General features: G+C 37.4%; 1 protein-coding gene across 2 annotated transcripts in view; it reads left to right on the top strand.

The window, feature by feature from the left end:
- Window positions 1-14,261, top strand: part of LOC139134975 (uncharacterized) — a 44,187-nt gene that overhangs the window by 22,362 nt on the left and 7,564 nt on the right. For both annotated transcript variants that reach the window (XM_070702093.1, XM_070702094.1), the window contains 9 exons: window positions 508-734; window positions 3,426-3,579; window positions 4,599-4,713; window positions 5,407-5,475; window positions 7,525-7,661; window positions 8,595-8,682; window positions 10,736-10,900; window positions 11,421-11,536; window positions 12,215-12,275. In XM_070702093.1, coding sequence (XP_070558194.1) covers window positions 508-734; window positions 3,426-3,579; window positions 4,599-4,713; window positions 5,407-5,475; window positions 7,525-7,661; window positions 8,595-8,682; window positions 10,736-10,900; window positions 11,421-11,536; window positions 12,215-12,275 — 1,132 coding nt within the window. The remainder of the gene's footprint in view (window positions 1-507; window positions 735-3,425; window positions 3,580-4,598; window positions 4,714-5,406; window positions 5,476-7,524; window positions 7,662-8,594; window positions 8,683-10,735; window positions 10,901-11,420; window positions 11,537-12,214; window positions 12,276-14,261) is intronic.

The raw sequence follows: 14,261 nt of genomic DNA on the forward strand, positions 1-14,261 counted from the left end.
TTTTCTTGACTAGCTCTGCTGCAGTTGCGAACAAACCATATAGCCATTCAAAAAAATAAGCCAGAAAGTTAGACATACCGGTACACATCCATAACCACTTGTTATTAGATGTACGTGTATCTATTACATTGTACTTGTGCAGACTTCATGTAGTTCCTGTATCACATTATACACAGTGGACACTTCAAGTTTCAGGGCTTCAATAACCCTTCATCTGGCCATTATTGGTCTTGTATGGTCATAAAAAGCCCTGTAAATTGTATCTCTACATGTAAACATGCTGTGATAGAACTCTTTAACGTCTCAGCTTCTCTAACATGTACAAAGGACAAAATCTTGACAAAGAGTAGGTAGGTACGTGAGCATGCAGTTTTTTAAGTTCTGCGGCACAGTTTGTACGTCAAAATCTTCAGCACAACTGTCAAATTTCCATGGTAACATTTCTCAAAACAAAGTGAGATTTCATCGTCAAATTCCCCTATCTTGTTTTCTCCCATTCTGTTTCAGTGAAAATGACATGCACAACTATCACACCCAGTTCATTGAGAACAGCACCATCAATGTACAGCAACTGTACAGACTAGAGGACACCTGGAGGAAAGAGCCTGCCTGGAAGCCACTCTCTGTACTGGTGATAACACTAGACTCCCTCTCCAGGGCACATGCACACAGGAAATGTGGCCTTCCAAAAACCATGGAACTTCTCAACCAGCTGTACTTGGGACAGTTTACAGGCAAGTTTGCTTCAACCTTATTTCTCAGTAAAACCCTGTCTTGCAGAGTTTCAGTTAGTTTTCTAGCCAAAGGATTCGTCATTGATACTTATATAAACATATATTTTAAAGAAATCTTCTCACAAACTTTGAAGTATTCAAACTTTGAAATATTCAGTTTCAAATGGTATTATCAGAGTAACCCAATTTAGAGGTGCGAGGCAGAAAACTTCATGAATCATGCATAGTTTACAATTTTTGGCATTACAAAAAGTAGAATGCCTTTTCTGGTCAAAGTTGGCATTAGTATTTGCTTGTTAAATGCTATTTGCAGCTCCAGGGGTTATGACATGAAATCAATATGACCCAAGACGGACACGCATCTTCATATCAGTTCAGATCACTTGCTCTCTGATATCAGATAATTTAATAAAAGAGTTCTTAGTAATTAATTATCATGACATATGACTCTATTCAGGTCACAGTATCTTCAGTCCATACTTATTCTCACCAACTTGCTAAATTCTTTTCCAGATTGATACATTGTAATATTAGCCTGCTTGCACATACATGTACCCATAGGTTTTTTACAGAGAGAGTGTAATGTGTTTTACAGCTGTAATAAAGTTACCGTGAAACTCCAGGAGATGTCAAAATTTATTCCCCTCAAAACTACCATCAATCATTTGATATCTGTGTTTGCACTTTGCTTATATTAACCCTCCATAAGTAGGATTGATGAAATTCAAGGACAAGGTTAACGTGTCCGTGTAATCACAAAGTGACAACTAGTGTCTTTTTCTTGTCAGATGATGTAAACAATTGATGATATGACCTTTTTCTTCACTTTGATTGATGTTATTAGTGACGTTTTTGAGTGTCATAACTGAACATGGTAGTGTCACTGTAAAGTGTTTTTGAGTCAATGTTCTGTTTTAAGAGGTTGACTTGTGGCTGTTTTAAAGGGGAGATGGTCAAAGATAGAAAAAATTATTGAACATATGGACTGCAAAAACTGTTGAAGCATAATAGTTTTGTTGTTTTGTAGAAAAATGACCAAATGACTAGAATTTAACCCTCTGAGCACCAAGGTCAATTTTTATTGCCTTTATAAAATATACTCCAGTCAAATTTTTTCAGAGCTTTACCAAACTTTTGATAAAAAACTGTAGCTAATTAAATGTAATGTCCATTTGCTCCAAAATTATCGAAAACAAATACAGAAAAATTCATTCATGCACTAAAATTTTGGTGAGAAAAATTACAGCACTCAGAGGGTTAATAAAGTGTGTGGATCTACCACATAAAAAGAAAAATTGACATGCTCTGCCTGTTTTGAAAAAATATATCAAGTCCATCAAGATATGAAATCTATCAAATAATAAGAATTATACTTCCCACACTGACCACTGCCTATCCATGGATAGTGATGATAATACATCATTTTACATGTAAATGGTAGAAGAAGGTTATACAAATGGGATGGATATACATGGAAGTAATATACAGTCCTTGGAAGTTTTTGATGGCGTGTGTACACTTGTTTTGCTCAGCAGGGGTCAGCATTTGTATATTTTGTCCGCAAATGTGAAAATTGGATACAGATGCCAGTTGTCTGATAACAAATTAGAGAGAAAAAACACGGAGAATTGCAATAACAGTGATCACTTTAGCTCATAGATTGTCCTCTTATATGTACAGGCTTCTTAATATGAACTGAATTGTTCAATAACTTGAACAGACATTGTAATTCAAGGGAAAGTCTGTTTTTGTCAAAATGTGGTGATGTTATCTTCAATGTGATGGAAGTTAATGACTATCACTGCTCTTTTACAAATATAAGGAAAAGGGGTAACTATTGATATTTCATCAAACCAACCCCCCCCCCCCCAAACCAGTGCATTTCTTTTTCTCCCTAAATTTTATTATAATACTAAGTATTTCCCAAACACTGACAGTCACAAACCATTGTGTGCAATATGCAGTGTTGTTGTTGACAAATGAATTCCAGTCAGGATTAGAATCGGGTTGATAACAAATCAAATTTGATGGCATTACACACATACCAAGTCAATAAATTGAACATTTATGGGCATTTCTACGTGATCTGGGAGTAGGATTGGAAATTGACGTTTCATAAACAGAACAAAGGTCTTCGAAAATACATAAAAATGTTACAGCTTAACTGTAAATGTGGCTCCAACACCGTCTTGGGTGTTTTGAATGAAAGCGTGCCAGGCCGTCATTAGATGTAATGATGATAAGCAGAGACTGTGCCGGCTTTATGTCAGGTTCATAATAGCTACAAAGGGAGTTCATTGCTGATGGCATGCCTAACATTCCTTCTTCTGTGTTTATTGAAGTTCCGATAGTACAGGCATGGGTAGCCTGTGTTGCTTGTTCCATCACTGAAGGTCGACTGTCTTTTATTATTGTGCTGTTAAGCGTACCAGCTGACATTATGGCTGCCAACAGATAATCACAAGGAAAGCATAGAAAGCTTTGTGGGTTATGGTGCAAACAGTTGTCAACAATCAAGTTTATTTTATCCATTTCACACATGCTAGTCATTGTCTTCTTCTCTTTGATAACACCCAGATAATCATATATGACACGTAAGTTCATAGTTTAAAATATCAACATGCACCAATGAAAACATTTTGTGCTACTAACAGATCCATGATGATAGGTAATATTTTTTATGTGTTACAGAGAATGGAAAGCCCAGTAGGAGCCAATACTCTCACCAGGCATTCTTGTTCAACAGACTCAATGCCCTGGCTGGTTCTACCGTCAAGAATTTGACACCGATGTTTTCAGGGGAACATTACGACAATATTGATGAAGATAAAGTCAAGAAAGCACTGTGAGTTTTTCCATTCATGAATCTTTCCAATGTTTCTGCTTTATCCTTTCATCACCTGGGCTGAGGGATCCTTCTTTTGTTCAACCCCCCCCCCCCCAACAAAGTCAGTGGGGGGGGGAGATAATGGATTTGTCTGTACATTTGCAGCCATGACTCAGCCATGCCTTCGCTGATTTCAATCAAACTTGGTAGAAAGGTTATATTTTATGAGCTGCATATGCACGTTAATTAATTTTATGGTACAGTCCAATATAGCTGCCAGGTAGCCTTTTTGTAACAATTTTTTTTCACATATGAGCCATTACACAGACATGCCTGGACCAAAAACTCTTTATCCAAAGGGGACCATGTCGTCTATAATGACTTGTTTTCAGTGTTAGTGGCTTGACCGATATTCCTGAACAGGGGTGGAAATGTTTTACGATTAATTCTGTTGGAATAAAATAGTTGCAAAATATGTAATGACATGACCAGTTCAGTATTAACATCATGTAGTTATACTGGTGCCCTGCTAATCATCCATCTCTACCTTTTATCACATCAGTGGTTAAGTTAGACCTACACCTTTGTCCCGTTCTTGACTTTGAAAATTTGCATTGCTGAGGAAAATATTAATAGTTGGTAGAGAGAAGGATTCAACCAGTTTGGAAATGCAAATCTGTAATAAAACGCAGCATAGTCTTTTGTCAGTACAGCAGAATGCTAGAAAAGCTGCTTTTAGGCTGCAGTCTCTGTCATGTGTTGATAGTTTTCCAATTCTTGAAATAATGTTTTGAATATTCCTCAGACGGATCATGATGAAAATGCAAAAAAGTGAAATGTTCTCCGAGCACTTATTGGGGACTCAAATTGTTATCCTTAAAATAACCTGTCCATTCCTCTTACTTTCTGCTGTTATTTAATCCTTCCCTCTATCATTAGCTATAAGGCTGCCTATTACCATGAAGGGTTAATAACAGACCATTTACAGAGACTTTAGAAGGTGACATACTAAAATGACTTGTATTCTTTTCACACAGGTTTGCCAAATCCATTCAAGAATGGATATGGCAGTATGCTGCCAAGCGTGGGTACCTGACCTTTTATGGTATTGATAACAGCAGTGGTATGATGGGTACCAGAACGCCATGCAAAGTAAGTGGCACACAAGGTCTTACATACTTACTAGTGATAGAAGGCATCCTGGAATAATGATTTTATATTTTTTTCATTCCACTGCACTATCTTACAGGGATGAACAGTGTTAACTGAAAATGTCTGTTCACTGGTTTTGTACAGTTTACTTCTTCATCACCCCAATCAATATATCTTGAAATACCCAATAGTAGACTTGCTAACACTCTGCATTGTGTCCAAATGTGCAGTGTTATGCATGACAAATGAAATTTAATCTGGACCATAATTCAGATGTCAGCAATAATGTTGGAAATTGTACACATACAGACTATGTTGACGAAATGAATAGTGGGCATTTCAACACAATTTCGGGAGACAAACATGGCAGTGTATTTAAAAAACAACAGCAAAATTGTAAAATAAGTCAAAACGTACATCTTATGGTTGGTCAAACTCTGCAATGTTGAAACCATTATGGAAATCCAAGATCTCTTTCACTGAATTCTTGCATCGGATGAAATGGTTGTTTCTTTTGCGGTCCCCAGACAGGTACAGATGATGAATATTTCAATGTGCAAATGTGGCACCATCTGTTCTGACCTTCAAACTGCTCCCAAGATCACATGGTCTTGTGTCCCATTAAATATGTGCTTGTAGTTGAAATGATTCCCAATTCTTCCCTATACTACATTAATTCCTTCATCTCCACAGGAATGTCATTATCGACCACCAACCATACCCCATGTGGAACATGGCTGGATGAAACATGAAAACAAAGAGGTATACTATTAAAGTACTAAATTACTCAGTAAGGCTGCGTTCACAAATAACGATTAGGGGGGGGGGGGCTGGAGGAATTTCGATTGAAATCTTATTTTTTTTCAGATCCCCCCCTAAGTACCCCAAAAAATTTTCAAATGCCCCCCCTCTATATGGGCAAAATTTTTCAAGTCCCCCCCCCCCCAACTATCACAGGCCCGCATATTTGTAAAGGATGTGAGCGCAGAAAAAATAAACATATTGCGCCGTTCCGCTCACAGGTGTTCAACACAACCTGTATTAGCACTTTCTATAGTCATATTCCCAAGGCAAGTTCTTTAAATGCATCAGTGATTTTTTTAGATTTATTGGTCTAAAAGCCAACTTGAGTTAATCCAACTCTGGCCAGGTCAATTGCTCCTGCTGAGGAGCACACAAAATGACAATCATGAGAGAGTAGGCAAATTGTGAATTCTGGCTAATTGCCATATTGCACAGTGACCTACCAAAAATTTTTCCAAAACTACAAGACATCTATGAATTAGATGCTACTCTAAATTGACAATACTGGAAGGTTAAAATGTTCCACCAAATAAATGTTTTAATCTCTGAAATTTTGGGGTGTAATAATTTCAAATTTGGTTAAAAAATAAATAATTCCATTTGGTCAAATATTTTTACTTTTAGTCTTTACTGTTCAAAGTTTTACATTTGTATCATTTTATAACAAGAATATGAAAATTTAGAAAACCAAGCATGGTGACCCTATCTTTTTCGTAATATTTGATTATTCTTATATGCTAGAATTCAAACATTACTATGTGTTCTTGCATGTGTTGCTCTCTGGCCTGATCTTGTGTACAATTATGTTTCACTGTCATGAGCATCATTTGACCCAAATTCTTCTTCAACTACCATGTACATCAGAGTCAGAGCTACCTCTGTCACTGATCAGGTATGCAGTGACAGTGAAACTGCAGGAGCAGAGCTTTAATGATAGTGACACTATCCGTAGGCAGTAGCTGTATTAACTTTGATAATTTTGGCAATATTTTTGTTCAGTTTTACAAATTTGTTCTAGTTCTACTCCCTACAGCCTGTTGAATTGTCCAGTATTCAGCTTGCTATCACAGCCTATTTATGTGTACCATGCATTTGTATCACTGACAACTGACTATCAGTCTGGACTCCAATTAAATTATCACTAAATACATATTTATATTTATATATACAGGCTTTGTCGACAAACTAAATATTGTATGTTTGAGCATGCTGTAGGGAGATAGCAAGAAACTGTAGTTGTTATATTGCATAGAAATATTGCAGAAACCATTAACAGTTGCAACTTCTGCCCTGTTACGAGGCTCAAGTTTGTTTTTTACGACAAATCACACATTTAGATTTTTTCGAGATAAAAGTCATGAAATGTGACAAAATGGTTCTAAATTTTGTTAAATTATTTCTGACATTAAAACATTTTGATGACATTAAAAATGGTATTCATTTTTCATTGAATTATCTACAAAAGCTTGGAATTGGCAAATGTAAAACACAAAAGGGAACAAAAAATTTTCAAGTCCCCCCCTATAGGTAGAGCAAAATTTTCAAGTCCCCCCCCTCTACTACCCCAAAAATTTTCGAATCCCCCCCCTGAATTCCTCCAGCCCCCCCCCCTAACCGTTTTTTGTGAACGCAGCCTAAGATGCTAATAAGCTCAAATGTCTGCGTGCTATCATGAATTCCTACAGCACAACTTGCAAACAAACTGTGCAAATCAACTCTAGAAATGTAAACCCGGACTGTGTTGAATTGTCGGCATCATTTTTCAAGTGATTTGTTAAAATTTCGTGATGACTTAAACAATGTCAAGCATTTTAATGTACGGCTTGATGGGGTATGTGGTATTCATAAACAGGAAATCCAGTAACCTTCTACTCACTCGTATAATTTAGACTGAAACTGCTGCTTTGGTGTCATCTGTGGAGAAAAAGTAAATCAAAGGTTTAAATTTTGCAGTGGGCCAGGAATTTCAGAGTTTGTATTTAATACCAAAAACTCGTTCTCATACAGGTGGAAGCCAACACATGGGCTGGTCTCTGCGATGGAAATCACATGCTGCATGAGTATCTTTTCAACCAAACTAGGGAGTTTCTTCAACAAGAACACCCAGCTAAGTGGGCTGCTATAGATTTAAATGCTGGTCACAGGTAGGCAAGTATTTAGACCCCTAATATGTAGTCCCACAGGACTTGTCTATGGAGACCAGTGTTTATACTGTGACATTACATGAACCCTTGCCTTTTACCTCAGAACTGCCAAAGGTTTTGTCTGGATCACTGCATTCTTGTTGTTTTGAAAATCTATATTCCTACATGTACTCCCTCAATGAAACTGGAACACACTCAACTACAAACTAGACTCCCCAAAGGTATGAAAGTAAAAGGCAGAAAAAATGGCACCCTTAGGTGAATTGACATTTGAACCTGTTATTTGTAAATCCTGATCTTAGCTCTAGACTAAGCTTGTGTGCCTTAAAATAGCTCTACTGCAATGGAGCTGAGTATGATAGGAGGTCAAGAATGTGTTAGGACATGACGGCGGTGATCATCTGTTGGATGCTTCCATCTGGTTATGAATTTGCCACATGTGCGGAAGACATCAGACATTGATGTAATATGTAGATGAATCGTAGATTTTTGAATTTTTGTGGTAGATACAGACACTTTCATAGGTGAAGTATCTGCAATGGTCTTTGAGTTGAGTGGTCATTTCACATACTTCAGTGTGCACAGTAGATCATGCAGTCACAGGAAAGTTAGAGATGACATGTAGATTTTAATGCATCCCCCCCCACCCCTCCTTACACAAGTGGCTCTGCTCAGATGGAATGTGACTAACAAGAATTGAAATACTGCTGTCAAGGCCGATACATGAAGGAACCCTTGTGTTGATGAATATTTCAGAACTGAAATCTTTGACATACCTGTATATCTGATATGCAACCTGCACTAATGGAAATGGGAAACACTATTAGAAAACCAGCTGACCCAGTGTATAACTTTCTGTTGATTTTGTTAAATCTCATTACACACACCAACCACCAAATTTTTTTCTGACTGGAGTATCTGTACTATTTACAGAGCTGAAGAAGAATCCGTCAACCAGCTAGACAAAGATCTTGCAGCCTTCATAAAATCTCTTACAAAGGAAAATCCAAATCTAGTTGTGGTAAGTTTTCCTTTTTTAGAGATGGATATTTTAAATAGTGCAATACATGGCATCACAGTTTTAGCATTTTAATGTGGATATTTCTAGTATTTCAGAAAACTGAATGCACTTTAAACAAAAAATAGTAGAAAGCAATTCATGACAAAACTGAAAATCTGTGAGTGTTTAGTTCAATTGGTGAAATGTGAAATCTGTCGGAGGGCATGTTCCTAAGAACCCTTTTTGGTACAAGTATTGGCTGGCAGACTGTCAGTGGCAGTCCTCACAGCTTTGACAAGAAGCATTTGAATCAGTGTCTCAAATTCTCCTGACTGTCTGTTGAATGACTAATGCATTGTGTCATGTGACATATAGTATGTAGGTACAGATGCAGTTGTTCTCACTGCATCATGGCTTTCAATGAGGGATGATGACACCTCAGGCCAGAGTGATCTCTTGTTGTCCTTTACATATGTGTGTATATGTGTGTCCGTGCAACTAATTAATGGCTTGTGGATTAATCATATCAAGGAAGAAAGAGTTTTGGATTCATGTTCACAGGTAGTAGTATTACATTCCAAGAGGCTGGTACAGTAATGCTGTGAGTGTTTAGTTCAATAGGTGAAGTGTGAGATAGTTGAGATTTTCTTTACAGTAAGTTGTACTGATAAATATAGATAGAAATAAATTGCCTTTGCAGTCACCAAAGATATCAAGGGTACTGAAATTGCAGAAATTCAGCATGTGGTGTCATGTTTTTTTGGAACATTTCTGACATTATAACTAACATACATTGAATTCAATGCAGTATTGACCAGTATACAGTTTTGAAGTGCAAAGCAAATATTTGCATACAAGTAATTAATTGGTAGTCCATGTTTAGCAAATGTTTTGTTAGTACATATCTAACATATCAAGTTGTTTCTCTTCCAAATATTGATTGTGACCTGCAGTGACCTTGTTCTCCCATATCCTAGCAACCATCAATAATACCGAAATCAGTCAAACGATAGTTTGTTTCTTGTCAGTTGTATCAGTCGCAACATTTGCCCAATCTCCTCTTACACAGTGCCTATTTTCAATCCTTAGCTGTCTATTTTCTTATTCCGTAGTCAACTTGGACTGTTCCCTGCTCTACTTAGATATAGCTCCTTAGAAATGGCAGTAAAATAGCCACCTTTTTGTTCTATTGACCTCAAACTCTTCCATTCAGTATTTCCTTTTTTAGACAGTCGATCTTCATGAACAGCCAGATCACTATGGCTAGCATTCAAAGATTCTAAGTCATGCTGTGTTCTATGGTCCAGGATTTTCTATCGTGAAAGCAATCATTTAGCTATCAAAAAATGTTTGTTATTCAACATGGTGTGCATTTATTTCACTGTCAATATTTGTGTGAGGAAAACTGAACAAGTACTTGTGGCATAGAACATTGTACACTGTATTTGGTGGCAAATGAAAGTTTAATGTAAAGGAGATAATGGGTTTCTTCTGAAAGACATTTGCTGAGAAAAACAGTGAGGGCAGCAGCCAAGTCTGTACCACACCAACTGTTTCAACTGTATCAGTGAATCAAAGGACAGTTCCATGTTGCATTTAATCCATAATGTGATATCCACATTCAGGATTTTACAAGGAAATCATACACAACCTCAATCAGTTTTACATTTGGATCATACACAACCTGAATCCGTGCAGCAAGAGAAGGTGTCATTTACTGTCTGTCAACAACTTGTATTCTATGTGTATGACAATTCTGTTGCCAAATGCATTTACTGACTTTGACCGATAAAAATGTTTTCATGTAGTAATGTTCATGATAATCATGCATTTCTGTGTATGATTATCTTTTTAAATTATTATGAAGCAGTGGTTGTATTCATATAGTATATCAATTGTAATGTACTTATTTCAATATGAAGACATTCTTAATTCCCTCAATGTTTCATTGCATTTCGTTTGTGTCATTAGCATAATCACACATCATTTTATCCTTTCATCAAAATAAAGTTAAGATAAAAGCATTTATATGGATGTTATACCTAATTAAAGTATTCAACATTGTTTTTTGCAGATATTGATGGGTGACCATGGCAAAGCATATCAGTCTGATTTATCACATCTTGGGGGATACTATGAAACACTGCTTCCGTTCTTATCACTCATTTTACCAGCATGGATATTTGATGAAAGGCCGGATATCATGGATGTGCTCATCACCAACCAACAGAGATATGTGGTAAGGTTTACTTGGAATTGAAATCGTACTTTGAATACATTATAGTTACGGTGTGAAATTACAGAGCTTTGTGGCTGGAATTGTTACAAATGATGTTTGATGATTTCAAACAAACATGAAGTCTCAAGCAGGTCTGCTCGTAAATTGACTCCAAACAATCCGCTTTTTTGAGTCATACATATAGAAGAAAGAACATCTCAGGCCTTGTTCTACTGTGTCTTAGTTCAATCCAACAGTTTTCACATTGGTTTAGCCAGAGCTTAAAGAATATTGAAGATGTGATGTCAGGGTTAACATTCACTTATGCAAACTTCACATGCAGTGTAACCAACCTGGAATTTAGTAGATATACAAGACTACAAATCCCTGGTGAATTTCAGATTTCTTCATGTGATCTTGACTGAGAGAACTTCCCTGTGTGATTTGATGTCATTTAACACAGTCATTTAACTACAGATACGTTCACTGGTGTTATACCTATGCTTAAACTTACTGTAATTTGTGTTTCGATTTCTTTCAGGTTCATTCAGATTTGCATAAGACCATGAAATCTCTGCTTCACTACCCGTATGTAGATTCATTTACTGGTATGGTAGCACCTCAAGCTAAAAATTTATTGACCGATGTAGTCGCAAGGTAGGGTTCTCTTACTTTTATAAACATTCAGAACAAAATATGGCATATGCATGTATGGAATTCACTTCAAATGCTGCATAGAGTTTTGCCTTAACATTGCTTTGCATTTATAGGTGCAAGATTTCCCCCGGGGACAGATATTCAGACTCTCAAACTTTTACAATTCTCTTCTGATATACCACATGTGGGGGTTCATTTTAATGCTCTTGGTGAAAGAAAACTTCACCGGCTTAGTTTTTCGAAATTCGAAAATTTTTATTTTTCTCCATAGAGTTAACACAGGGATGGCGGCCATTTTGAATTTCTAATATCGGTAAATCTGGGGTAATTTGTTTCTCTAGTACCAAAAATTTGCATGGTGACCCCAAATTTTTATTCTTGATTTTGAAAGAGAATGATTGAAAGATTCCTTGACGAAAGTTAGAGCAAAAGTTTAAGGATTTCACCTTCGAGGTGCATACTACCTTAAGGTAGATGTGCCTTGGGAACAGATGGTCGGACTCTCAAATCTGTATAATTCATTTCTGATTTACTACTTGTGGGGGCTCATTTTAAAGCTCTTGGAGAAAGAAAAACTTTCACTGGCTTAGTTTTTCGAAAATCTTAGACAGCTTCATGATATTAAACTCTGATCTTCAAAGATAAAATGAATATGCCAAATTTTGCATGAAATTTCAGGAACAGAAGCTGTGAGGAAGCGGGTCTTCCATCATGGAGCTGTGTTTGTGGTCACATGCAGGTAATCTTGTCTTTCCTTCCATCGATTGTTTTGCTTTTTTCCATCAGTGAGACTGAATGTTCCGTTCAAAGATTACATTCATTTCAGGCTATTGATATTTGCGATTGCACATAATGTTCACAATGTTAGATCGTAAATGACGGTAAAATGGAATGACAAAAATTGAAGTAAAAAACTTTCAAGAAATTGAGTTTCATTATGGTTTTGCAATGGTTCGATGGTTCCATGTCTGATTCAATGAATTTTTGTATATTTTATTTTGTGACTAGCAGTAAATACTTTAAAAAAAACTTACATGTAGGCTAGATAATGGAGAGGCCCTCAAATTTATGATGAATTATATAGAACTATTTCTTCATCTGTTACATGTTCAAGATTGTTATATTATAGTCTCAACATGTGCATTCTTATAGGATGTGCAATGTTTTGTTAGTACATGTGCAACTGACTGTCACCATGTTATAAGTCTATGGTTGATAAATCCATGCAGCATATGGTGGTCCCTGGACCAGTACCAACACAGTGCTGTCTGGCAGCATTTTTCAGCCCTGCACATGTCCATAATATTATGAAAGCACTTAAATGTCGGCTGGTGAAAAAATGCAAAATACCTGGTAATCCAAGACCCTAGATCACGGATAATAAAAGATATACATCAAGTACTTATGAAACCAGACTTGGTTCAAGTCTGTGATTTGTGAATGTTTGAGTGGAGTGAACGCAATGATTTGTATTTGCTTTCATGTGAAACGCGCGCGTGAGTGGACGCGATGAGTAGGGTGAACGCGATGAGTGGACGGTGAACGCTACACAGCGGAGTTTCACCCGGAATCACAGACTTGGCTTTCTTGCAGGGTTTGCGTTGCTATAAATTATTCATGAGATGACGTTTTCTTTACTCATATATTATTCATAAGATGACATCACTAAATTTTACACATTGGGAGGAGTTACCAATTGACCCAAACGAGACGTGCATAAAACTCACACGGCGTTGTTGACAAAATGTCGAGTGCGATCACTCCCACAAAAGTCAGCACGACCTCTGTTCTATCACCGAAAACGCGTGAAAATATGTGTTGTTTGTGGGGCCCATGTTACAAAATGCGAAAATCGTGGCCGGTTATTCAAGGATGGAAAAAGACACCGTCCTTACAGTTGGAGCCTGTTCTCTTATGTGCCCAAAGCGATGGAAATCAAAACAATGTGGGCGACTTCGTATGTCAGTGATTTTCCGCTGCCGGTTGGTGTGCAGACGAACACATCTTTTCCCTCAATGTAACTCTCAACAAGCTTTCTTTGGTAATCTCGCATGATTAGCGGTGGTCGACCGATCAGTTGTAAAACGCGGTGGATGTACGAACTTGATGCTATTATTCGCCCAGATCACGGTCCGGACTGTGCCCAGATATAAAACGTACTCGATGTCTAGCTTTGCACGGAGATGACAACAAACTTTTTAATGCATGCAGAGGTTTATTAGCAAGCGTTCTTCTTATTGGCCAGAATAACGGCGGGGGCTGTCAATCATTTTGTATTTGCTCTACGTCACTGTGTACACAGTCCGTCTCACCGCCTGTACTTTGCAAGAAGTCCAAGTCGGTGAATCCGGCAGAAACTAACTCGCTACTGCGCAGACTCAAACGTGACGCATTCAATCGCTGGGAAAACCTGGCGTGAGCTGCCAAATTCCGGATAGGTTTGTACGAAATAGGAGAGACACAAGAGAAACTATTATAAATGATTTTATTTTTTTTAAATTCACCGAGTTGAACCAAGTATACATCAAGTACTTATGAAACCACAGTGTTTTTCAACCAGGAAGTCAATCTGTGTTCAAACATGACTACAATTGAGCCTATTCACTGAGGACCCGACCCACTGTCTGGACGTGTCTTTCAGAAACACCTCGTGTTGACAGTGAATTTGCCAGTGTCAACATTGGTCAGTCTCTTCTGTCCCACAGGGCACAAAGTAGACCTTTCA

This window comes from Ptychodera flava, chromosome 6, assembly GCF_041260155.1.
Source record: "Ptychodera flava strain L36383 chromosome 6, AS_Pfla_20210202, whole genome shotgun sequence".
NCBI lineage: Eukaryota > Metazoa > Hemichordata > Enteropneusta > Ptychoderidae > Ptychodera > Ptychodera flava.